The sequence below is a fragment of the Cinclus cinclus genome, chromosome 10, assembly GCF_963662255.1.
Source record: "Cinclus cinclus chromosome 10, bCinCin1.1, whole genome shotgun sequence".
Taxonomy (NCBI): Eukaryota; Metazoa; Chordata; class Aves; order Passeriformes; family Cinclidae; genus Cinclus; species Cinclus cinclus.
Window position 1 is genome coordinate 12,078,620 of NC_085055.1, and position 26,860 is coordinate 12,105,479.

The 26,860-nt window shown below is 36.4% G+C and overlaps 1 protein-coding gene across 4 annotated transcripts in view; it reads left to right on the forward strand.

Moving 5' to 3' along the window:
- OPA1 (OPA1 mitochondrial dynamin like GTPase) overlaps window positions 1–26,210 on the forward strand; it is a 50,805-nt gene extending 24,595 nt beyond the window's left edge. For all 4 annotated transcript variants that reach the window (XM_062499579.1, XM_062499581.1, XM_062499580.1 and 1 more), the window contains 10 exons: window positions 111–276; window positions 798–950; window positions 1,545–1,653; window positions 2,287–2,366; window positions 3,499–3,639; window positions 4,956–5,072; window positions 6,369–6,462; window positions 6,783–6,893; window positions 23,104–23,181; window positions 23,664–26,210. In XM_062499579.1, coding sequence (XP_062355563.1) covers window positions 111–276; window positions 798–950; window positions 1,545–1,653; window positions 2,287–2,366; window positions 3,499–3,639; window positions 4,956–5,072; window positions 6,369–6,462; window positions 6,783–6,893; window positions 23,104–23,168 — 1,036 coding nt within the window. In that variant the 3' untranslated portion in view covers window positions 23,169–23,181; window positions 23,664–26,210. The remainder of the gene's footprint in view (window positions 1–110; window positions 277–797; window positions 951–1,544; window positions 1,654–2,286; window positions 2,367–3,498; window positions 3,640–4,955; window positions 5,073–6,368; window positions 6,463–6,782; window positions 6,894–23,103; window positions 23,182–23,663) is intronic.
- Window positions 26,211–26,860: the final 650 nt, after the last annotated feature.

The window sequence follows — 26,860 nt, forward strand, 5'->3', positions numbered from 1 at the left end:
TATTCCTGTGATCTTTGGTGTTGTTTTCTGTGTTCCTAACAAATTGAATGCACATCTATTAGTCACTTGTATACTGGAAACCATCACATGTGTTACAACTCTCATTTTAGGGAGGAGATGCTTGAGAAAACTTTATGGGAAAGGGTATCTACTCATGTGATTGAGAACATATACCTGCCAGCAGCACAGACTGCAAACTCAGGGACGTTTAACACCACTGTGGACATCAAACTGAAGCAGTGGACTGACAAGCAACTGCCTAATAAAGCAGTAGAGGTGCGAATATAGTTACTTAAATTAAAAAAGCTTAATTAAAATTTAAAAGGAAAGCATAACTCCAGAGAAGTAAGGTGATGTTTGAATGGGTGATTGCAGTTCTTTTAACTAGCTTGCATGTCAGAAAATGTTGACAAGATCTTGATGCCCCAGAAGAATACAGAGCAGAAACATTGTACTTTACTCTTCTGGTGAATTTTGCCTATTAAAGAAGAAAACCCGAACCTATTTTTGCAAGGTTAACAAACCCCTCAAGTAGATATATTCACATTTAATAGATCTATACAAATTTAACAGAATTCTGCTTGCTACAATACAGTGAAGCCAAGTTTAGTGTTGCTTTTATTAGTAGTGGATAAGGCAGCAAAGGAAAAGTCAGTGACTTATGCTTGCATGGTTTTTTTTTTGAAAAAAAAGTCTCCAGATTTTCATATTTGGAAGAATTGTAATAAATGTACCTTTATTAGCTGGTGCATGATGTAATGGTCAATCTCAGGAGGAACTGTTTGCTAACTTTCCAGGTGGCATGGGAGACTTTGCAAGAAGAATTTTCCCGTTTCATGACAGAAAAAAAAGGAAAAGAGCACGATGATATCTTTGATAAACTGAAGCAAGCTGTCAAAGAAGAAACTATTAAGCGACATAAATGGAATGAGAGAGCAGAGGATAGCCTGGTATAATGTAGTGGGTTTTTTCACCTTGAAATGTTTTTATTAGAGTTGAATAATCAGTATTTTTGCATTCTTTTGCTGTAATCATAAAATGGTTCTTGTTGTGTCTGTCTCACCTTTTCTATATAATGCTTTAATTCAGTGTTACTAAATTAATTTCATTATTATCTTTTATTAGTTATTGCCCTAAATAGTATGTAATAAAACTGTTTCGGTTGGTTCATGCACATCCTCCATAACTCACTGCTGGCACAAGGGCAGCCTAGTCAGAATTGCTTGGCATCAGCTTATTTGTTCTTTTCAGTGTAGCCACATACAATAACATAATTTCATTTCCCTGTTTATGGATTCTGTAATCCAAAGAGACTTCATTATCTTTCACTTGAATTTTTCCATTATTTATGCAAGCTGTAGAAAAGCGTGAGAGGCACGCGAAGATTTTGGCAGTGCTTTGAAAGGTGCCTCTTGAATATCCTGTGTGTGCCCAATATAATCTGTTTTAGCAGACATTAAAAAATGAGAATACTAGAAATGGGTTATTTACTAAATCCTGAATAAATGATTTCCTGTGTGCTGAAGTGACATTCTGTATTGCAGCGGGTGATCCAGCACAATGCTCTGGAAGATCGGTCAATATCCGATAAACAGCAGTGGGATGCGGCCATTCATTTCATGGAAGAGACGCTCCAAAGTCGGCTCAAAGACAGTGAGTGCTGTCCTGTATTCCACTCCTCTTCCCTTTTTAATCTGAGCCAGTCTTGATCTAGTTCACTTCACTGAAATGCAGCCTTTGTATCAGCCCAACTGACACAGTGGTGACTGCTTGCAATGGTACTGATAGAAATATTTAGCAAAATACAGCCTTAAAAGCTGTCATGCTCTTGCTCTTAAAATGAGGTGACTGAATGAGAAGCAGTAAAGATCTATATAGTAAAAAAATGGTCTAAATGCACATGTAGGAGAACAGGATAAATTTGGAAAAAATAGTTTATCTGTTTATGGTTTCTAGCATTATCAGTTTTGATGCAAGTTGCAGCCAAGGTAAGATTTGAGTGGTTTTAAATTTATGTTTTAGAACTGTGAGGGTGGTCTCAGCAGAGGGATGTTGTGTTTTTTATGTACTTTTTGAGGTATCTACTGATAGGAAGTAATATTTAAATTTTACTAAAATACATCAGCCACTGCTTGAAGTAAGACACCTGACTTAACTCAGTGTTGTGTATTTTATGTTCTTCAACATAAAATATTCATTCTTGTTCACATACTTAATTTCAAAAGTATAAATTTGGCTGGTTGCATATATTTTGCTTGATAATTAATATCATGCCTCCTTTTCCAGCTGAATCTGTTATTGAAGATATGGTGGGTCCAAACTGGAAAAAAAGATGGTTGTACTGGGTAGGCCGCACTAAAGAGCAGGTAAAAGGAAAAAAAAAAAGTAAAAAATGTATAGTTTGCTACCTTTAGAAAACTTTGATTATTACTCAATAAATTTTCAAAACTGCCAATTCTCTTCACACTATTTAGATGACTACAAAAAAAGTCACTTGTCATTGTTTTAAATAGTATGCAGAATTTAGTATACTTTTTCCATGCTCCATCTACAGAGTGACTTGTAAACTGTTTTCCATTTTTCAACTGAATTACATCTTTGCTGTGATGCCATTGACTTCTGTATTGAAGTTCTTTCAGTAGAAAGAAATCAGTGAAAGCAGGTGGAAACTGGGCTATTCTCTTCTATGCTTTTCATGCTTGCCTTCTAAACAGAAGTCACATGCAGTTTCCTGTCATGCTGTATTTGGATTTAATTAGTATGTGATAGCATTATCACTCACATTGTAATCACAGTTGTATCTTCTGATTTGCCATATTCATCATAAAATCTCCTCTCATTTGCTCATAGCTTTTTGAAATTTCCTTTGAATTTTAATAGCACCTTTTGTTTGATGCCGAGAGTTGATGGACTTTTTATATTACCTTTTCTAGATGTTTCTCAAACTGATTCAAACTTTAAAGAAGTAAGCAGAATATAAAAGGATAGAATAGGAATTAATTGTTTCAGAGAAAGGAGTTTTACAGTCAGCTATATGCAACCAGCTATTAGAGCAAGGTAGTGACTTCAGCCTATATTAATTGACTTTTACCAACAGCACCTTAAAGGTATGAATCCATGGAGAGTTCTTGCTAGCTAATGGGAAAAAAGTACAATTCTCATCAGTGTCACAAGTGGTATATGAATGTGAACTCTGCTAGCAGATATTCATGCAGGGGAAAGGGGGCTAACACCTACAGGGCTTTTTTCCACCCATCTATTCTTGTTCTGCATTTCTGTGTATAATGAAAAGGAAAACCAAATTAAATTGATGGTGAATTATCAATTAGAAATGCTATATTTGATGTGTCTTTGCATGAACTCCTTTTGAAGTAATAGTTTATAGTGTCAGAGGTTTTTTCTGCCCTGGCTCATTAAGCAGATAGAGTGTTTGTTGAGGAGGTGCTGATGATCTCTGAGTCTCTAATAATAAATTCCAACTAATCATTCCTATCCTAGAATATTCGTAACGAAACAAAAAATGAACTTGAGAAATTGATCAAGTGCAATGAAGATCATCCAGCTTATCTGGCAAATGATGAAGTGACAACTGTCAGAAAGAATCTAGAAGCAAGAGGAGTAGCAGTGGATCCATGTCTGGTGAGATGCAAAATTGTAACAAGACACATGGAAGCCCTCTGTGAACACTTGAATGTTTTTTAGATGGCAAAGAAAAGACTTGATCTGAATACTGAGTTTAGAATGCAGATGTTTCCAAACAAATCACTGCTTGCACGCAATTCGCACACTTCTGTTGGGTGGCAGACAGAGGCTGTACAGCCTTTTGGAATCTGTCCCTTTAGACTGCAATCAGAATCTGCTGAGCAGATTTTCTTGCCTACATTGTAACAAAGCTTGTTAGAAATTATTGTTCAGATGTAATGGAGGCCTTTGTGAGCAAGTTACAGTAAAAACATACTGTGTATCCTAAAGCTTTCAATGTAGTTTTATGTGAAGTTTGTGGTTCATTGGTAAAATGAATAGAGAGAAGACTTTTTTTAAATACTTAGGAAAAGGCAGGCTTTTTTTTTTTTAATAGTGTCCCAAGGGATTATATTGTACATTTGAAATGTTCTGGAAAGTGACATATCTCATTGAAGTGAAAGGCCCTTAAGGGTAATTAGACCTATTATCTAATTAAATGTTAGATTTTAAATAAATGAGAATCCAGACATTAATAAGTAATATATGTAGATTTACTATATCAGTGATTTATTTTCTGCAGTAACTTTGGCTACCTTTGCACCTTTAATACATGCACTTTCTCTAGGAAGAGAAGTTTTTGTACTATGTGCTACTCCTTTCCTCTGCAGCACTTATTTTTGTAAAGGTCACAGTAGTGATCCACATCCTCTGCATGAGGAGGCTGAATGCAAATTGAGGTTTTTTTCTAGCTAAGCAGCTGATTTTCTTAATTATGTTTTATGGGTTTTCCAGAGAGATATCTTGATACACATATTTAATTTTGAAAAACTGAAACATAATAAGCCTAATCAAGAAAAGTTATGAATGTTTGTTTACGTAAGACCCATTAAATATTTGTCTAAGCTTTAATTTGTTTAATTGGTAAATTAATGGGTACAACTCAAATGTGTTCTCATTGTTAAAAAATGTTTTGTAGTATGTAATTTAAACGTGTTTTGGCTGCAGACAGCATTTTTAAGAATTCAGTTATGTTCATGGAAGAGATGGTTTTTAAATTCACAAGTCATCTGTAGTGTTTGCCAAGTGTAACTAACACATTAATCATGTCCCAGTTGCAGACAAAATGCTGAGAAATAGTTAGATGTATGTTACATGATAGCAACAGTGGAATTTGGAGTTACATTTTAAAATTAAATGCAGTCATTAATCTAAGCACGATAGTGAGTGTATGTATTTATTTATTTAGTCAAATTTAAATATTCTTTTCCTAGATTAAAGACACATGGCACCAGATTTATAGAAGATACTTCCTGAAGTCTGCTTTGAACCACTGCAATCTATGCCGAAGAGGCTTCTATTATTATCAGAGGCATTTTGTGGACTCAGAGGTAAATTGAAGAACAGATGTTTGTCATCGACACTGGTGTTTTGCCTTTATATTTCTATTCCTGTTGAAAAAAAAATCTAAAAATACTTCAAAGTAGCCAGACCAGATAGCTGGTGATCTCAGATATGTTTTACATGAGGCTTGTAATGGATAAAATGCCATCCTGGTGATAATTATGTAAAATGACCACTAGGTATCAGCCATGACCTAAACATCTGTTTCTAATCGATGTGTATTGAAAATGAACAGTTAAAACCACTAGTGTACAGCTGTTGATACGTTGTTGATAGCCCTTTCTCCTGCATTCCCACTGATAGTTACTTCTCTTTTACAAAAAAAATCAGAAAACATCCCTATGGATTTATAGGGAAACTGTATGGTCATAATATTTATAATTAATGTAAATATTAAATTAATATGAAATGCTTAGAGTTAATGCTTAGAACCATGTGTGATCAATGGGGAAAAAGAATTGAACAGCTATGAAGTTTCCAAACAGGTCTTTATAATCCAGTTTTGTGAACTCAGGCTTGTGCAATACATGACAGTATGCATAAAGTCACACAAAGAATACACTATTTTCTTACCATTATATTATAAATCAAAGAGAAATTGCTGGTAAGGTAGAGCTCCTCACTTTGGTTTCTCTTAATTAGCCATGAAGCTAGAAATCTTTGTTACTTTACAAATACCTTTGCCTGTAAGAGATAAGAGAGAATGAGATTACAGTATGGAGACCTGCCTCTTCATGACACTTAAACTTCTAATCATGTTCCTATCTTTTTTAGGTATCCTAATGTGAACTTAATGTTTCCTCCTGCTATCCTTGCAGGTGCAGAAACTGTCTCTTCTATTGTTAACAAATACAGCCTTTGGCCCAGCCCTGTCTTCAGAAGCATTGGTCATGCAGGGAGGCATACCCCAGAGCTCAGCTGTTGTTTCTTAGTATATTTATTAGGAACAGTGGTGTTCTAGTGAGCATTAGGTTACACTCCCTAGCCTGTATATAGTGTATGCAAATTGTTTTTCCATGGTTTCCCATGATACAGCTCTTTCTGCTGAAAATAGCAGACGTGAAGGTGATGCAGTGTATTAAATAAAGCTGATGTGGTTCTTGTGAAGTATTTTTGATGTGTTTCCTTGTTACCTACACCAGTAATTCTGTGGGATTTTTGTGCAAGGTCTGGATATATATGCATGAGATTACAGTTGCTGCCAAAAATGTCAAGAGATTCTCGTGTGTGTAAGATGTTCACTGGACATCAGGGGTCTGACACCACGAGTTCTGTCGTTCCAGCTCGAATGTAACGACATCGTCCTCTTCTGGCGAATACAGAGAATGCTGGCAATTACAGCAAATACACTGAGGCAGCAGCTCACTAACACTGAAGGTAAGGCTCAGTCAGTGGAAGGGTTTGAAACAAAAAATCATCTCCTCCTAAAAAAGTCATCCAATAATAATTTTGCTTAGAGGTCAAATACCCTTTGAAATTTAAAAATCTTTCTCAAAGAATTTCCATTCTTAGTGGTCCAAAGAAGGGGCTTCTGTGTTCAGAAGCTTGCCTTTTCTCCTGTCAGATTAACAAGTATGGTACATTTATTGTGTGTCCAGCAGACCTTCCCAAAATTTGTCCTTAGTCATTTGAGTTGCAAAAGTGTTGCCAATCCCTTTTTTTTTTTTTTTTTTTTTGCTTGCTTTGTTTTTTAACAGTAAGGCGCTTGGAGAAGAATGTAAAGGAAGTGCTTGAAGATTTTGCTGAAGACAATGAGAAAAAGGTGATGCTCCTAACTGGCAAGAGAGTCCAGCTTGCAGAGGATCTCAGTAAGTACTCACTCTGCAGTGTTTTAGAATGAGCTTGAAATGAAGCAGATTCCGAGCGCGCTCCTTGAGAATATTCAGTGTGATGTGGGTTGTTCATGTGCTGGCATTTATTTAATGTCATGCAGATTTTTTCTTAAATATGGTCACATCTTACAGATTCTAAGGTGGACATGGGTAGTATAATGTGATAATATAATTTACACTCATGTAACTTCACTTATATAAGTATACTAAAAAAATGTAGTTAAAATAGAGTCATATTTAAAGGGAGATTCCCCTTCCAGAGGGATTACAGTAGTTTAATGCTTTGGGTAACTCAAAAAGTGCTCAAAAACCATTAAGGTTTTATGATTAATATAGTAAGATTTTAAACAGTGAAAGTTTTTGAGGCGCCAGTCCAGGTTGAGATGGTTTCCTATTGTCTGTCTGCACAGCCTGTAGGGTTTAGACTGACTTTTGGCTGTTGAACCTTGTCTTGCACACATACCATTGTCTTTTTGGGCAGCATTCTGCTGTTCTGAGAGACTTCCACTTAAACCCCAGCTGTGCACCTGGTGTGGGAGGAGAAAAAAACAGTGCTATACAAAAGGGAAAAGAAAAAAAAAGCTAGTGATAAATGAAGTTCCTCTAGTTACATGAATACCTGTATGTTCACATCACAGTGACTATTCTTAGACCTCTGTTTTGTGTCTGATGTAGAATCTAATTTTTGTCTTAAAATATGACTTAGGGTATTCAATTCAGAAGAAATGAATATTGAGATCAGTGTTTCTTCTTTTAATTAGCAAAGTAATTAGGAAAGTTCTTATACCCAGGGTTCAGTGAGACAGAGAAGCCTGCAATAGCTGTTAGTTACTAAAGTATGAATCATATTTTTATTTTTTTATGTCCAAAATGTAATGTAAAGTAACTGTTTTGCTTACAATAAACTCAAATTCTAAGGATTTGCTTTTAGTAGTGCTGGTTTGGCTACACTGCAAATACTGTCTTGTTTGGATGTATTGTTGTTGAAATCCTAGTGAATTCTATTTGTTGTCTTTTAGAAAATGTAATATTTTGGAATTGTGAGTAGAAGTTTTGGTGATCTAGGGCAAATTGCCTTTCTTTTCTTGACTGATCTCTGAAGCAGGTGCTATGACTATAATTTTCATGATAGGTACATTATTTTCTCCAAACATCCTATGTTGCTTTTGAAATCCTGTATCAACCTTGATATAAACAGTCTTTTAGAGTAGTTAGAATGTGTTTTACAGCATAAGAGGTTCTCCTCCTCTGTATATCTGTTGAGGTAAAACAAGTGGTGGCTGCATAGTAGGATGTAGACTTTTACTGAGGAAGTTCTCCTTTTCAAGCAGTGCTGCTTGCTTTATTGCTTTGATGCTGGATGTTGATTTTTTTGGGCTTTTTTCCTACGCAAACACTGGTATAGAGTGAAGCTTGGTGATTTTGATTTATCCTCAAGTATTCTGTGTTTTAAAACAAAATTTAAAAGCCGTACCATGCCCGTGATGTTTAAATTAATGTGTCTTTATTTTGCACTGAAATTGACTTAGAATTTTTGCATTGTCAACTTTGCTTTTCCCTAGCCCGAGTTATAGGCTCCCATTTCAAAGCAGTGGCAGCTGAGGTCATTATTTTGTGAACTAAGACTAGACCTGTAGGAGCAGCTGTGTATGTTCATAACCTGAGGTGTCAGTGCACTGGTATAAATGCTTCAAGTGTGTAGTTTGCATTTCATAAATTACTGTGTAGCAAAAACATGTCACAGCATGGTATTTCTTTAAATTCAGGAGGTCACAGATCCCACATGCATTATTCTAAAAAAATAATTGTTATTCAGTACTAAACCATGTGTGGTGACATGTTCTGTTTTATTGTACCTGTGGGAAGATTTTAAAACTACTACTGCTGAGCTCTGTACTCTTATCAGCTGTGTTCTTTCTGATTGCTTTTATTGCTAAATTATTTTTATGGGAATATGTCAGGAATAGGGGGTTTCTTTGCCTTTTCCTTGGTGAATAGAATGCTTTTCTATGGTGCAGAAGTTATTTTTGTATCCCCCTGAGACAGATTTTGATAGCATAGAGCACTGAACTCTCAGATGGCTATAATTTCCTTCTTGTAGCACTTAGTAAAGTTCAGGACTCTCCTAAGGGAAAAAATCCTGACTCCTGTGACACCCCTTCATAAGTATTGGTATTTTAATTAGGAAGGGAAGTGATCTCCTGAATCACAAAGTCCAGTCTCTTCATTCCATGCAGCTGTGTTTATATAACCCAGCTGATTTAAATATCTTGAGCTGTGTCTTCAAATCAGTTACTTGTTGGGGCTCACTATTGACACTGAAAACATGTTTCCAGGATGTCATTCTTCTGGTGGTTACAAATAGACTTCTAATTTCCAGTCTAAATTTGTAAATATGGATCTGGGATTCACTTCCTGATTAGAAAGTCTAGTTGCAAATGTAAATTATTTATATACCTGAGGCTGGGATTCCTCCTCTTGATGCTGATTATATGGGAACACTGACTCACTGCTGTTACATCAGTCTTTTAGTGCTGAAGCACTGTCAGTGTTTTATTGTTTATTCAGGATACTGATTAATGGCTATTACTAACATGGGTGACCGAGTTTCATGATGAGAGCTCACCTAGGACTCAAAACTTACTTGTGCACTTGTTGTCTGTGTTCTACAGCCTTAAATGGTACTTCAGTCCTATATAAGAATATTACTTATATGACATTTATGCCCTGAATCTTGCTGCTTCTCACTGTTCATATCTCAAGTTTTATTTGAGGTATTTTGCAGTGTGTAAATAGATCTTTGAAACAAATTATTAATTTTTAATTTACTGAGTAAAGTTGCTTTTTCTTTAAAAATATGCTATAAATGTACTCTTCAGCATGAGTATTGTTATGATACTTGTACCAGTGAATGGTTACTAAGTTTGTGGAAATAAGGAAGCCCTAGGATTAGAGTCCTTTTGGAAGAAAGGATCATATGGTGCAAAAAGGGGCAGAGGAGAATATGAGTAGCTGAATTGGGAAAACTGACTTCAGAAATGTCCTAAAATGCAATCGCTCCATAAGAATGCTTGTACTGGAAGATACACCTGTGGTTGATGTATCCCAGTGTCCTGACCCTGGCAGTGAGCAGGCGTGGGAACAGCATAAGCATACAGTAGTACTTGCCTGTTATGTGCTCACAGCAGCCCACAATCTGTGCTTCCAAGATTTCCCAATCCTGAGGTAATATCTTTGTGATTAATAGGCATTCATGGATTTTTTTTCCTCCTGTGAATTTCTCTTAACTGCTTTTTGAACTCATGTAAACTTTGGCATCTGCAACATCCTGTGGCAATTAGTTCCAGGGTTCCACTGCACATTGTGAGAAAAAGTACTTCCTTTTGTTTGTTTCTGAGCCACCTGCCAGTTTCATTTGGTTCTCCTTAGTTCTTGCACTGTGAAAAACCTTCAGTAATCTTTTTCTATTCATTTTTTTTGCCATTCATGACTTCACAGACGTGTGTGCTACCTGCACTTGATGTTCTTTTTTCTGACTTGAAAAATTCTCATGGTATAGTTGCTCTTGGCATGGACGTTGTTTCCTGTTTTCAGTCAGCCCTGCCACTCTTTTCTTCTTTCTTAGTTCCACTAAACCCTTTTTGAGGTGAAAGAGCAGACCTTGCACAAAATATTTGAAATGTATCTATATTATGGTTTTATACACTTGTGTTATGATGCTTTTTGGGTTTTATTCTGGTCTTTTTATAGTAATTCCTTGTAGTCTCTTTCCTCTTTTGCCTGCTACTGAGCAGTGAGCTGATGCTACAGTGGTCTGCTACAGCTCCCAAGTTCTTGTGTGAAAAGTGACAGCCATGATATTTTCCTTTTCTTGTCATGTTTTAAAACTGTAGGTACAGTTGAGATACGTTTACTGTTTTTTTATTATGAGGATTCAGAAACAAATTATTTGCTGTCTGGCTCTTACATGTCTAATTGGGTGCTTTAGGTTTATTCAACACCTCCTTCACAAATCTTGGGCATTATTTTTATTGAAGTTCTTCACCAAAGTTGTTTGCCATTTGAGGAACACAGCCCTGACTTGGATAGTTTCACCAGAAATAGGAGGAATTACATTTACTTTCCAGTTGGCACCTGCATCTTGATTGTGCTTGCTGCTGAAGGACAAAATATTTAGATTTGAAATTTATATTCCGTACAGCTAAGTATTTGCTTAGCTGCATTAGTATCTTAAATATGTTCCATAAGAAGTGAAATGGGATAGAAGGACCACAAAGTACAATGGTAAACATTAGTATTTTAAAAGGAGAATTTCACAGAAAAGCCTCTTGGCAACACTGACCTGTTTGTATTTTAGGCTTTAAGGCACTGCTTTGGGCTGGAGGGAAAATCTAATGGTGGCAAGTCAGTCCCTTCAAATTCCTGCAGCTGTTACACACAAGTATGTGCAGCTCTACCCAAATCTCTTCCACTTGCTCTTTTTTTTTTTAATATTGATTACCGTTTATTTGTATAGTACCTTTGAAAATGGATGAGTCAATATATATCCATTAATTTTATTAGCGATCCTTTGCAGTATCTGCAAGTCTGTACCGTTTTCTCCTATATTTGTGTTTAACTTTTCAAAGTGAACGATACTGAACGTTCGTGCAGGCTGCCTCTGAAGCTACTGAAGGTTTTAAATGTTACATTCATTGAATTAGTTGTTGAAAGCGTTGAAGTTCCCCGTTGCAGGATCGCTCTGTGCTGGCCGTGCTCTGTTCCCCCGGGGCCCGGAGCAGTCGGGGAGCTCCGGCCGGTGCCGGTGCCGGGCGCGCGGTGGCGCTGAGCGGTCGCGGAGGGAGCGCGGGGCTCCTGCCGGGGTTCCTCTCCCACCTCCGGCGGGAAGGTGCACTTGCCTGTCCCTGTCCCTCTTGTTTACCACTCCCCCTCGGGGTTTTCTGCTTTGTTATTTGACATGTAATGCATGAAGATTGTAAAGAACGGTCTTTTTCTTTATTTTTTTTTTCTCCTCCGTTCCACATTTCTGGTTAGCGGCTGCATGGAAAGTACGAGTTTAGTAAGGTTTAATAAGGAAAACTGTTAGGAACTGAATCCTTTAATCGTTTCAGAAAGGAAGTGGATCTTCTGGTGTCTTATCCTAAAACTAAGTGCCATCTCTCCCTATTGCAGTAGCACCTAAAGCATGCTAGATGGTGCACATGTGGAATGCTTCAGGTGAATCCCAGCTTCAGGCAGGCAGCAGGAGCTTTGCCATTCACTTCACTTCACTAGAGTTGAAATCTCACAAACTCAAAGGAAATACATATGCTCCTATCTTCATTTATTTCTTCTCGTTTTAGTCCCTTTGGACAGCAAAACTATGAATATTGCAAAGCAACAGGATAAATAAAACATAGCATACAAAGCATCTTTCCTAGGTCAGCATACTATTCATCCAATATCCTGTGTCCTCACAAGTTGGAAAAGAAAGCCCAGTTTTTCACCAAATTATAAGTAAAACCATGTGCATGGGAGAGTAATTGGCAGGAGGTGGGAATGCCTGTGGAAACTTGATCCTGAAATTGCTAGGTATGAATGTGAATGGATCAGCCTCCAAGTTCATTTGTCAGTAATGCTGACACCTGTACAGGTGTCGTGGGCTAGCTGAGACTTCGTTCTGTGCAAAAGCTTTTTGAAACATTTGAGGAGTAAGCCCTCACATGAAGAAAATACAGCTTAGGGCCATTTGTTTCAATTCTGTCATATGTTTGTAAGCTATGAAATGTAATAGTTTGCAGAACTTAATTATTTTCTTGTAAAGACTAAAACATATAAAAACTGAACAAACCAGAGTTACATTAAAATACTTTCAAGTTTTATATCTAAAGTCATTGCTTTGAAGTCACAGCATTAAATTTTTTATTTACTTTTTCTCTAGTTGAATGTAAGCTATTTGCCAGCTTGGAGCATGAATGATTTAATATCATACTGGCATATAATAAACTTGCCATTTTAATGGAGTTAGAAAGCTAAGGTTTGCACTTCCATATGCAAGTTGCTGACTCAGGACCTGAAGTTCCTATGATTTGGGTAAGCTGAGTGGCTTCTGTTGTGTCTATTCTGTGTAACAAACTGGTTTTAATCCAGGTGAGTCCCTTTTTTGTTATGCATTTATGCAAAATTGGGAATAAAGTCTGTGAACAGTACTTTGCATATAATTACTTGCTTCATGGTTACATTTTTTCTTTCATTGCTGTTAGCTGAAGAACAGAAATGTTGTGTGAAAGTAATCCTATCCTGTGGTCATTACTGTAGCCTAATTAAATTTCAGTTCCTTCAGATGACTGCCAATTGTGTTTTGATTTGACCTCTATCCTTCATGACATTGTTGATTACATGTGCTCCTTAAAATCAGGCTTTGAGTGGGCTTTCTAAAGCCTTTGCTTCCATTTGCTCTTCTATTATGAGCTTTAACTTTTTTTTAAAAAGGTCACAGTGTATCATAGGGGCAAAGCTCAGCTGTAGGGGGAAAGATCTCTCAAATAAGCAGATCATAGGTAATTTTCCCTTAGAAACTAGAGGCTGACAAAAGAGCTCAGAAGGCTGGTAGTTAGCTCAAAAGGTTAGTAATCCTTAAATCAGAACCAGTGTGGTTTTCAGTGTTTACAAGATACAGAAAAAAGGTATAATTTTCAAGATATTTGAAGGTAGTGCCCAAATGTCACCTCTGCTGCCCAAAGACAGATACAGGAAGGAGGAAAGCATCTTAGGAAATGCAAACAGAGGAGTAATTTTATTAGAATCTGAAGAATTTGGTTTATTTTGTGCTCTTATTTCTTCCACAGTGCCTAAATATTGGAGTTTTAGAAGCTACTTAAGTAAAAATATGGTTACTTTGTGGTTGTAAGGCAATTCCAGAGGGGTCAGCAGTCTTGCTTTCAATCTCATTCTTCTTTCACTTGGTCATAGCAGTGAGGAGCACTTACTCATCTCATCCTGGGCGGGCAGGGTATTACACCAGGGAGATGGTGTGGCCTTCTACCCAGACAGATGCAGAGCGGCCATTTCCCTCTGGGAATCACCAAACAGATCTCCAGCTTCTGCTAAGCATGTGCAGAGTATCTGCTGTCTTCAGAGTCCCCCGCCAGCAGCTTCCCTGAGGATGTTAGTATGGCCTGCATCTTAGCAGAGGCTGCTTGTCATTTAGAGCACATTCATTTCTGCCCAAATCTCAATCAGTCACAAAGTGTGGGCTGTCTGTTTCTTAATGAGTTCAAGCTTGTGCTGGTGGCAGCATGAATCCTGTGCTCCCTTTGAGCTCTGTAGAGGTCCTGGTGGTCCATGATGCAGGAACCTGGGGACAGTGAGCTTGGAATCACTCTGTACAGCCATGTCTTCAATTTCCCCTAATTTTGAACCAAAGCAATATCTCACAATAGGCTTGCAAACTTCCTGTTAGTATGCAAATTAATTATTTTTGCATGACTATCATGTTTTTAATTCCATGTAGATAATTTAAGAAATCAACCCAAGTGTGCTTTGATGTGAAAGACACTGGTTAAGTGTGCTTTGATGTGAAATACACTGGTTAAATGTTCAAGTTCTTTTTTTTTCTCTTGAGTTTTGGGGCAGCAACATGAAACTAATGAATTAAAACCAGAAGAATGTGTAGGATGGTCTGTGTGTCAAAGTACAGATAAGGTAGTTCCTGCTTTGTGTCATGGCAGAAAGTGCTTTAGAAAGCTGCATCTTCTCACAGAGGGAAGTAATCCTCAAGGGAGAACATACATCACTTGCAGACATCCTGTGATGGAATGATGGTTTACTTAACTTAAGAATCCCAGATGACCAAGGCCTGTCTGCTGTGATTTCTTAGTTATTGATGAAGAGTTAGGCACTGATGTCCAGGTCCTAAAACGGATCCTTACAAAGTTCACCACATTTGTCACTGACTAAAAGAAGCCTATCACTTAGAGTTGACATTGAAAAATAGTGATAAACTGCTACATGAATAATGACATGTTTAATGCCTATTAATCTTACTCTAGACCCATGTCTCTTGTACTTGAGGGTCATTGTGGTGTAGTCTGCTGAATTTATTTTTTTCCTAAAATTTTCTGAATGATGCAGGGATCAAAACATCTGACTGGATGCTGTTTTCTCTTTAGTACTAGTTCCTTGTGAGGGTACTTATTAATCAAAATTTAAGTACTTATCGTGGAGAGATTTACTTATCACAGAGAGGTTTACTATTGGTATAAATTACAGGCTTGTAAATGTACCACTATATGCTTTTGTTCTAAAGTAGTATGGAGCTGTGGAATGTAACTTTCCCATTTCCAAAAGTTGGAGAGGTCAGTGTCGTGTATGTTGCACATTGTCAGTTGCAGTGGACTCCACTTTGCCCATAGGAATGACAGCAAAGAAAAAATAATAGAACCATTTGGATATGGTGACTTAAGTTTCTGACTGTTAAACAATGTTGTTATTATATAAAAATTCATCTAATCACTCTTTCATTTTCTGCCATATTCTAGAGAGACTTTAACTTAAATAGTCCTGATGGGGTATTACTTCATTATCTAGCTAATTACTGAGTCTGCTTTCTTTTGGGTGGAGAAACAACATGTATCAGGTTTTTTTTTATGTTGAAATCTTTTTATAGCTTTATAGTCTTAAGGTTACAGTAGCCTTTATATAAGTAGTTTATCTTCATCGCTGTGTATGTCCTTTCTGCATAAGAAAAAGTTAATCTTCTGTTACATCATTGGATGAAACATTGGGTAGTATTTCTGATTTGCTTCTATGTTTTTCACTATTTGCACACAAAATAATGAGCATCGCCACATGCTGATTCATTCTTGTTTAGCAGTCTTGTAAGTTCAATCTTCCTGCCTCCGTATGTCTGACTCAAAGTATGAGATTGTTTTATAAGGTTGCCTTGTTATTCTGCTACTAAGCTCTTTCCAGCTGTCCAGTAAGCAACACGGCTAAGTTCTGTTGAAAGACTGGGTTATTAGAGCAGTTTTAATATAAAAATCTGAGATGGAGACAAAGGACTGAAAGATGCCCAAATCCTACGTTGATATTGCAGACCTTGTGACTCTCATAAACTTGCAACTTAATAGAGGGTATTGATCACTGGTACATTAGGCTAACCTCAATGACAGTGTAGCAATAGTTTGTGACCTCACATCACAGTTTGGTAATACTTATTTTCCTTTCGGTAGACAAGCAGGATGAATAGCTCATGAAAATGTCCATTGTATAAAGTCGGTAGTCTACATAATTGTTAGTTTAGCTTCAGCCCCTTAGTTCAGTTCAGAAATGCTCTGTCAGAGACAGAAGGATTTCAAATTTGCCAGCCTGAGGAGCCCCAGGGATTGCCCCAAGAAGCACAGCCAGCTTCTGTTCTGTTCCACCACAAAGGGGGAAATGTGTGGTCAAAACCGTTGTTAAAACTTGTTGTTTCGCCAGTGAATCTGGAGCAACTATAAATCAAGACATTGATTAGTAATCTACTATTTCAACAGCACCATACACAGTTCCCATTTCTGGGGCTAATCATTGTTAGTAATGCTAAAATATTGTTGCAGTCCTCAGTAGCTTGCAAAAATAACTGAAGTGTTTTCAGACAAGCTGTCTTCTACTGCTGCCTGGTTATGTTTAGTGTGAAATAAAGGTAATACTGTTTCATGCAGGCAGCTGACAGCTTTGCTCAGGTTTTGCTGTGAAGGGATTAATAATTAATATGATAGTAATACTTGCAACAGAGTAATTTCAGTGAAGGCAGCTGTGACTTGGGGTTTTTTTCTGTCAAAGATTTTGTTCTTAATTTTATTATGTTTCTACATCAGGCTAAATATACAATTTGGAGGTGATTGTTCCTGTTTAAGGGGTGGGTTTGCCTACAACAGGGGAAAACAAAACTGTATCTTTGTAGGAAACAGGCTCCTTGATCTTTTCTCCTATTATTGGCATGCCAAAGGAGATCAAACTGGTTGCAAATTTAACTGTCATTATAGATTGCAACACATATAAGAAACATAGCATTAAAGGACAGCTACTACAATGTAGCATCAGCTGGTATCTTCATTCAGTCTAACTATTGGTAACTAAGGATCATGCCAGCTACATTTTGCAAGTTTGCATTGGGAAGGCTGTGTATTCTTAATGATTTGTGGATTTACTATATGAACTTTTATAAATTCCATTTAAACTTTTCAGGATTCTGCAGTGCTTTTATTACACTAATGAGCTAATTGTTTAAGAATCATTCGCATGATTCATCTTCCTGCTCAGCCTTAAAAAAAAGAAAAGAAACTTTTAGCTGCTGAAATTCTCTTGACAAACAATATTTATAGCAGTTTGACAGCAGGATGAAGAACAGCGTTTGTCTTTGTAACAGCTTAAAGAAAAGGCCTTTCCAGCACCCAGCCATGCAGTTACAATCTTGACCTCTTTCTTTTGCTGGGAACATACATACAGCATACAAGCAGCACCTCCCATGTGTTTTCTTGACCCTTTGACTGTCCATTCACTTCCCATCTGTTTTGCAGCCTTAAAGGAACAGAGCGGGCCCTCTGCTTATAAATCTGTCTTTACAGCTGACAAATGAGGTTCTGTCTCTTTAAGGGCAGCCTGGGTGGTTTTGCCTTTTTTCCTTCCTCCCCCCTTAAAACTTGAGCTTTCCTCTCAGCCTTACAGAGGAAAATATGGTATGTGAACAAGGGGAAACTGGCAAAAACTGTGATAGGTAGTTTCAAAAGATTTTCTAAAATTCAGCAGGACATGACCTTGCAGTGATCAGGGAATTATGGCAGTGTTTGCACGAAGCATGAGTAAGCGTGTTGCTGCAGGTAACTGTGGCTGGGAAATCTTTCTGAGGCACTATTTGGAGAGCCTGGGAGTGTGCTGTTTCATACCATTTTAACAAGAAGTAAAGCTTTCACATGGCCCTTAGAAAATCAAAGAATGTGGCACAAAAGGCTGAACTCCAAAGAGATGATTCTTCCCCCTCTTCTCCACCTGACGGTTCATAGGGGTATGTAGTTTGTGTCTTAGCCCCAAGGTAAAAATCAGCTTTCAATAGAAAACTTTGGATTGACATCTCTAGTTTTAATGGTATGTTTCTGGGCATTGTGATGAATTCTGACTGACAGGGCTTTCCTTTTTACTAGAGGAAAGATGATGCATTCACAGCAGTAAATTCCAAATTTCTGCTTCTGTGGTTAACTAACCATAACATAGAAGTAGCACAGCAAGCAGCGAGAATGTTTACAGGCGAGGAAGGGATTAAGAAAGGAAGGAAGATGGAAAGGAAAAAAAAAAAAAGGGAGAACTCACATCTAAACACAGTCCAGAGCAAAAGGAGCAACAACCATGAGCTTTCAGATATCAAAGCCATGTAAATATTAGTTGGAGATAAGAAGTCGCTTTAATGTAGAACAGGAGGATTTTTAATAAGACATTAACACATTTTTTGTGGTCATTTCATACTGTAGGTTTCATCAAAGTACAAAATAATGACGGATTTGTGTCCACAAAGATTTTAGAATTTGTTTTGTTGTTGCAACTGATATTATATGTGCACATTTGTAATTGGGAAGGGAAAGCTTTTTGATTTTCCCAAAGTACTCATGTGCTCTGGCACAGATAGACATGAACATCTTTAAAATTAAATTCTGTGCTAAAATAATTGCTTTTTTTACCGGTAAATATGTATTTGAATGTCTCAAAATATATTTATCTTCAGAACCATAAACAAGACAGGTTTTGTGGACAGAGGCCACATCTCTTAGTAAACCAGTTAACACAGCTGGAAAATACAAGAAAATCTTTTCTTGCCTCCAGTAGTGTGTTTGAAATAAACCAGTAACATATTTTGCTTTTGTAATTTGTGTTTAATATTATTTGGGATTATGAGGCCTTACCTGAGGAGATTTGCCTGATAACTTGCTTCATCTATTTCACTTTAGTGTTGTTTATTGCTGCCTAAGCTTGGGTATCTCGGGCAGCAATCAGAAAGCAGACCTTCCTTGTACGACTGAATATTTCTGAGGGGTTCCCTTCTGACCAGCTTATGATAGTAGGAAAAGCAAACTTAATCTTTGCCTGCATCTTTCTGCATTCACAGTGTATTCTAAATCCTCATTGCAGTTCAATTAGTCTGGTTTTGAGCCTTTTAGATTTGGAATCACAGGATTAATGAAAAGAAAACGAGCGGGTAGCAATATCATTTCATATGGAGATAAGGAGAGACTGAGCATGAATGAGGATCTCAAGACATCTGAATAAAGAATTTCCTCATTCTGTCAATGAAGTTTTATGGGATATGGATGGAGGATTATGGGAATATTCATGACCAGATCAAGAGGCATAATGAGTTAATGTATGAACCAGCTTATCTTTTAGGTAAACATGGGGTAAATGGGAAATAGAATAACCATTCATGGCCTCTGGGTCTGTGAATTTTACTGTTCTAAGATGGAAACAAAGGCTTAGTTACAGTTACTCTTCATTGATTTGATTTTTGATCAGTGTTTAACAGGTGCTTGCAGAATTGCGTATTTGTAACTTCAGGTCTGCATTAGAGCTTCAGGTCTGCATTAGCAAAGAGAACATCATCTTCCTAGAATCCAGTATAAGCAATATATATATTAAAACTTAGAGTGCCTTGTAATAAGAGTGTAGCTCTTTTGTTAAAGTCCCTTTTGTGGTATGGGAGCATTATATAAAAGAGCTTGGGTAGTTCAACCAGTTACAGAAGTAATTAGAAGTTACAGAAGTAATTTGTTAGCAAGCTGAATGCTTTTAATCTGTGGTTTACTTATCTTTGGAAAAACACAGTATCACAAGACATAGAGCAACAGGTCACTTTTCTTCTACCCCTAAATTTACTTCTGCAGTAAGTATTCCTACCTGAAACCCAGATGGTTTTCTGTGCTTGGCATGTTGATAAACTTTGCTCAAAACAGAATGTACTGTAATTTACAAGTGTAAATGACTGATAGTTCAATCTAAGTGTCAGTCAAAACCCTACAAATGTGGGTACAGAACTTGTGTATTTCACAGAGACAAGAACTTCCCTAAAGTTGGGTAACATCCAATTCTTGAATTGGGAGGCTGAATAGTTTTTCCACGTACGAAGTCATACAGTGCTGATGAAATCGATGAAACCCCTGCAGTTGCACTCCTCTATTAGAATTCTATCCAAGCACTTTTATTTACTGGTTTATTAAGGTGAGTGTTGTGTAAATGCATAACTCTGCTCTCAGCCTATTTCAAAAGTGAACCAATTCAGCAGACTGCTTCTCTGTGCTACAGAATGAACTTGCAGGAGAGTGTTACAGGTTGTCTGGGATCTGCTGCTGCAAAAGGCTTTTCTGTGGCTAAAAATACAGGGCATAGAATGAATAATTGCATCTATTTGGAGCCCATTGTAGCTGTTCTTTTTTTAAGAATAGCCAGCATATTATTTCAAAGTATTACATTACCTCAAGACCTCATAATTATTACAGTTAAATAATCATTTCAATTCAGTCCAAGTATAAAACCTAATAAAGTGCTCATAGTATGCAGTCAATTCTAGTATATGTGCTCTCTGAGCAAACACAGCTGATTAGTATATTCTGGTGGAATACATTTTTGCTATCCTGTTATTTTAATATGCCTTAATCGGAAAATTAGAATAGATTTGTTGGCACAAACCTTTTTTTAAGGGTGAAATAATAATTACAGTATTTTGCTGATGCTATTAATTTTCAGAGCTAGAATATTTCATTAGCAAGAGGTTGAGAAAGGAAAATAGTTGCATTTAATACTGCTAAATCTGCCTGCTTTCATGGTCTAATGGCTTGATCAATACAAAGAACACATTTGGGAAAACATGTTGCAATTGGGAAAAAAAGTGCCACAGAAAGCCACTGAAAGCACAACATAAAGAGATCTTTTGGGTGAGATCGTGAGGTCTCATCCCCAGTTATCATGGGCAACTGCTGTTCATTTTGGAGAGCAAGGTCCAGGATTAATAATTTCTAAATCCAGAATCATTATAGAATATTTTGGGTTGAAATGGACAGCAAAGATCATCTCATTCCAATTTCCCTGCCACAATCAGGAGCACTTTCCACTTGACCAGGTTGGTCAAAGAACCATCCAGCCTGGTGTGGTCAAAAAATATGCTAATTCTGTCAAAATAGAACATTTTTTCAAAGGCTGTTTTTGTAAACATTCACAGAATTAGAAGTTGAGCTAAGTAGTTGCATAAATAAATGCCATAGAAATAGCATTTTCTATACACTAGAGGTTGATGAATTGGCATGCAATACATATTCTTTTCTCTTTTTTTTGTTTTCATTTAAAAAGATACTAATGAAAACACATTGAATGTGCTTAGTAAGAAGTGATCATGGGACCACCTTTTTTTTCATTGATGGCTTTCAAAGATTCTGCTGAACTGAATCAAAATTTATTTTTTTTAACCTGGTAAAAATCAGCTACTGCTGTTTCTAAATTTCCAAAGTTCTGGTTTTGCCCTCACACCAACTGTAATCTTTATTTAATATCAAAGTACCATAAAAGAAAAAAAAATAGCTGAAATTCAATAAGCTTCTTTGGTGTTTTCTTTAGGAGTTAGTGTGATTCAGCTTCACTGTACTTCTGTTTGTAGATAAGCACCACTGGGGAAGGGCATGCTGAAGTGTTGAAATTGTCAGTGGCTTATCCTTCATCACCTAAGAGTTCCAAGATAAAGATAGAAGCTTGAGGCTTCTTCATACTCATTCAGGCTATTTTCCATACTTTATTTCAAATGCTAACTGAAAATCTCTGTTAAAATCTGTTAGAACAGGACTGCAGGAGTTAGTTGTTATTACTGTTACTCTGAAATGGATTTTTTTTTTTGTTTGTGGAGTTGTCATTTTGTTAGATTAAACTTTCAGTTCCCGTAGCTACATTAGTGTTTTCTTTGGAGGTAATTTTTTTCTGCTTATACTTACATATCCCATTTAAAGCTGATTGTTTTATTTTTCTTTTTGTTTTGTTGTTACTTAGGCTCAGCAAAGTTGATAACATATGGTATTGATGAAGAGAAGAAAATTAAAAGTATTTTTAAAAAAGCTCAAGTGCTGTATCTCAGACAGGGGAACATATGGCTTTAATACAATAGTATTTTTAGCTTGGAAAAAAAAATTGTCTGTGTTTATGCTCATCTAACTTATTTTTGTCTGTCCTATTGCTCTCCCCCTGTTTCTTCATATTTCTGAAGTGTGTGTTTTTCATGCCTAATCACACACAGAAGGAGCTTCAAATGAGGATGTGGTGAGAGAGAAGCAGGAAATCTCACAGGCTTTGTATTCCAACTGTGTTCTAAATCTTGCTTCATAAGCAATTTAATAAATCAAATAGGTTATATGATGACAAGTGTTGTATGGAATTGAGAAAAGAGTGGGAAAATGCCTAAACCCCTGGACTTTTCACAATCAATTTTGCCTTTTCATTCCTACTATTTGTAGTTGTGGTCAAGTTGTGTTTTGGTAGGGAAGTAAACTCCCAGATTTAGTTTTTGGATAAAATGAGATTCTGTCCACATCCATCTGGTTAAATTCAAGAAAATAAAATGCGAGTTTTTAATATTCTTAACATCGTGTGTACCCTTTGCAGGTGGTGTCTTGAATACTCACGTGTGGTTCGCTGAAATTCTCCTGGGTGAAAGGGCATGAGCTTTCAACTTTATTTAGAATGATTAGTGGGGTTACACTTGCTGTGGAGAAAGAGGACATTTGGTTAAAGAAGAAAGGGGCTAGTGGGCATTATTTAAAACCTGACAACTTCCTGTGTGTAACATGTTACAGTAGTTCTGCTGTGCATGATCTGATGGAAATTTCAGTTTTCAGAGATACATTTCTAGTATTGGATTCCTTCAGTAAATTTTAGAAGTATTAAATTAGCAAGATAATAATAAAACATATCTATAGAAGTTCTTTGAACAGGACAGGGTTTCTTTCTGATGTAGAAAATGTTGTAAGCCTCTGTAATTGAGAAACAAAATGCTTAGTGTAATATTGATGACAGCATTAATTTTTGTTTGTGTTTGTATGTTTTTGGTCATGGTTTTTGTGTGTTTTTTTTTTTCTTTCAGTATCTGTCCTCAGGTACTTAATAGTAGTATGTATTTAAACAGTGATCTTTTTATTTCCACTAGAAAAGGTTCGGGAAATCCAGGAGAAACTTGAAGCCTTCATAGAAGCCCTCCATCAAGAAAAGTAGATTGTTCAAGCAGGTAATCATGTTTTGATCATAAGGAGATTGTTACAGTTATCTCATTGCTCTATATAAAATTATCAGTCTCATTTAAATGCAGGTTTTCTTACAAACTTTGTGAAAACTCCTATTTGTTTTGTTCCATTGGCTGCTGCTGCTTCTTGCTTCTAATCTGCAGAACAATACTTGCTGCTTTTACACTACAAGCAGATATGAAACAGTAAAAATACAATTACTGACCAGTTATTTAAATATTGTGAATAACTCTCAGTTCAATATTTTTATTAAGAGAAGAAAGCATAGCTGAAATCAAAATTAATGGAACACTTTTCTGTGGAAGCATTTTGGTTCTTCTGCTTTTCTTAAAGATACTGTATTGTTAGCAAAAATATTTGCATGCAGGTAATTTCCAAATCTCATTTCAATTAATTCTCAAATCCATAAGCCTGATTGCTACTGTGGATTTTTACATATTTTAAAGTAATTGTCATTCTGTTTCAGCAGCAACTTTACACAAGAATGCAGCCTTCTCCAGGATACCTTACAGAAAAACTGAATTGAAATGGCTTTTGTGTCCCATTCTGTTTCCTATCTTTTGGGGAGCATCCTGAAATGTTGAAGGAGAAAGAAAATAATGTCTCATGGGATTGAGAAGTTCAGTTAAAATCCACCTGCTCATTTAATTTTTGAAGCTACATGCAAAGAAGAATCTGATTTGTGTATTAATGAGATACCTTGGGAGCTTGCTGAAGTTGTACATTTAAGAGTTTTTTTCCTGAAAGGGAAAAAATCTTTTTATTTTAAGTGTGTGTCTTGTATGGTAGAGCTGGATCAGATTCATAAAATAATTTTATCTGTTGTCATTTTCTTGCCTGCAGATGATGCTGGGAGTTTGACATAATGTTTTAGTATTTGTATGTACATTAAAATGCCCTTCTAAGTAATGCCATTTGTATTTGTTATGCTCTGTGCTGAAGCATTTGCTGATCACTGTGGTACAGATTTAAATGCATTGTACTGAGATCCTGAGAGGAAGTAGAGGATTTTGTTAAACTCCTAAACTATTGAGAGATGTCAGCCAGGCAGTTCTCGTAGTTCTTTCAACCTGAAAGCACAAACTGCTATTCAGTGACACCTTAAAAGGCTTGGGCTCAGGAAATAATGTCAGGAGCTGCTCCTTTTACTTGTTCTTTCCTGATACGTGTTGTTACTCTTGAATGTCAGACAATTACATTTCATTTCTGGGATTGCACAGACTCTGATTTCCTTGTTAAGTCCTCCCTTCACCATAGGTGCAGAGTAACCTGATGGAATATGTGTGAAATCTAAAAAGATGGAAAAGTTGGAATTGTACATTCTAACTTCCTAACCAAAAAAAAAAGAAAAATGTCATTAATTTAATTTTTACAAATAGCTACTGTAAGACCAAATTCACTTCTGTAACAATGTTATGCACAAAGTCCTTCCACACCCACTTGATGTCTATCATTCAGAAAAATTTGTAAGGCACTGAAAACTGTCTTTCAGTTTTTCCATAGAAATGTTACTTCTGACAAGTTTAAGCATGATACAAGCTCTCTATTATAGGTGCCTGGTGGTTAATCACCACCACGTTTTCTCTGCCCACACTTTGCCACAAATGATCTGGATACACTTCTCAATACTTTTGTGGAAGAAGCTGTTAGCCTGAAACAGTTTGTGTTGCAGTTGTCTGATTATGCACATTGAAAACCTGACCTAGATTTATTTCCCTTTTGAAAGGACAATTGATTTTGGTATGTAGAAATTAAAAGAGAGGAATCTGAATGTTTTCTAACAGATACTGTTTTGGTTTGCTTTCAGAGGAAATACAGAGTTTGGAAAGATGTTCCCCAAATGTTTAGACATAAAATATTCAGCCATGTGGACGAAAAGCTAACATAGAGCTTAAAATTATGTTGAAAAGTTAAATATTTCAGGGTGATCTAACTGAATGTTTGGAGATTTAGTTTAAAATTAATTCCTGAAAATGAGTGTTTGAGAACCGAAAAAATGGTTTGTGTCATGACCATCCTCTGAAGATAACTTCAGAAATGTAAGTTTGCACAGTTTTGAAAGCAGACACCTTTGTGTATAGCAAGTGAAATAAGTCTGTACTTTGTAAAAAAAAAAAAAAGAAACAAACAAAAACTTTTGCATTTACTAGAGATCACTGTTTGAAACTTCTGTGTAATGTAAATGTTGCAAAATATCGCATCCAGTGGCCCAATGTTAATTTCTTTTAGTGTGATGTTCCTTATGGGTTTAGTTCCAACCTCTCTGTGCTGCTCATCTAAGACTTAGCATGATATATTCCATGGAAACTAGGTATTTATTGAATAAAAATGTAGCTGAAGGAATAATAAAATGTGGGTTTTGAACACAGTGCTATTGCACTTAACTGAGAAATCACTTTGACCTTCTTTTTCTCATTTGTTAAATTGTGAACAAGTCTACATTAATGATACCAGTATATGTTAATGGTACCAAAATGTCTGAGTCAGAAGAGCTGTGTCAGCACGAGGTTAACAGTGACTGTATCAACTGTTATCTTTACTATATAAATTAATGTACCATTTATGTAATACATTTAGACAAAGATCTTATGTCAAGCAGCATAAGAATGATGTGCTGAATATTACAACGGTTTTGAGACAGAAAACATGATTATTTCAACTGCCTAAAATTCATGTGGTACTGAAGAGGATGTTACTCCAAAGATAGAATAGTTTGCACAAGTTCACAATATTTTTTCTGTATTTTGTAGGCTACCTTCAGATTCTGGATACAGCGATTTATTGTAAGAAGCAATTACTAATCTGTAATTGCTGTATCTTTTTGAGCATAGGGAGGAGAACCAACAAATGTAAACATTGTTCTTCCATATGTTCTTCCGTATTTCATTTCCAAAGCATGTTCATTACTATTGTGTAGATATGCTAAGTTATTTCTGTTTTTTATAAAATGAACCATTTACAAGCCAAGGTTTGAATACTAATGGCCAAGACATATTCTGACACTTTTTCATGAAAAAGGTACAAATGATGTCTTTTCGAATGTTATTAATTACTCCTTCTCAGTGGTTACTGGTAACCTCATCCTATGTTATCAGACTAAGAAATTAAAATCTTGGAAATGTTTAGAAGTGTAAAAACCAAACAGAGGGTGAATACATCAATGAAGTTCTTGGTTATTTCAAATGCACTTGTGTGCTCTTTCACCATCAAAGCCACATAAATCTGGTTCTTTGCTGAGTATGTTTTTGAACATAAGCTGAGTTACTATGTAGTTCCAAGGCTAAAATTTTAGTGAATTTTCATGTATCTTTAATGTAGCTTAGTAATTCTTAACAATTGTATGAAAAAAGATGTGAGAGATTTCATCATTTGAAATATTGGGATCTCTTAACCTGACCAAGAACCCCTTGAGTTAGCTAGAACTCTTTGTTCTTGGTGGGATTTGGTACTGGAGAGGTCTGTGGGATGTTATGTCAGGGAAAATATTGCTGTATGAATTGTCTTTGTAGATAACTCTGTGTTCTTGCAGAGTTGCAGCATGAGATGTTTTTTGACTTTTTGGAATGTGTTTCTGGGTCCTGAGGTGCTTAAGGGAAATCTTCCAGCAATGCTTCCTTGCACAGATGGGCTGTATAGTGATGAAGTTTACTCAGATTCTGGGAA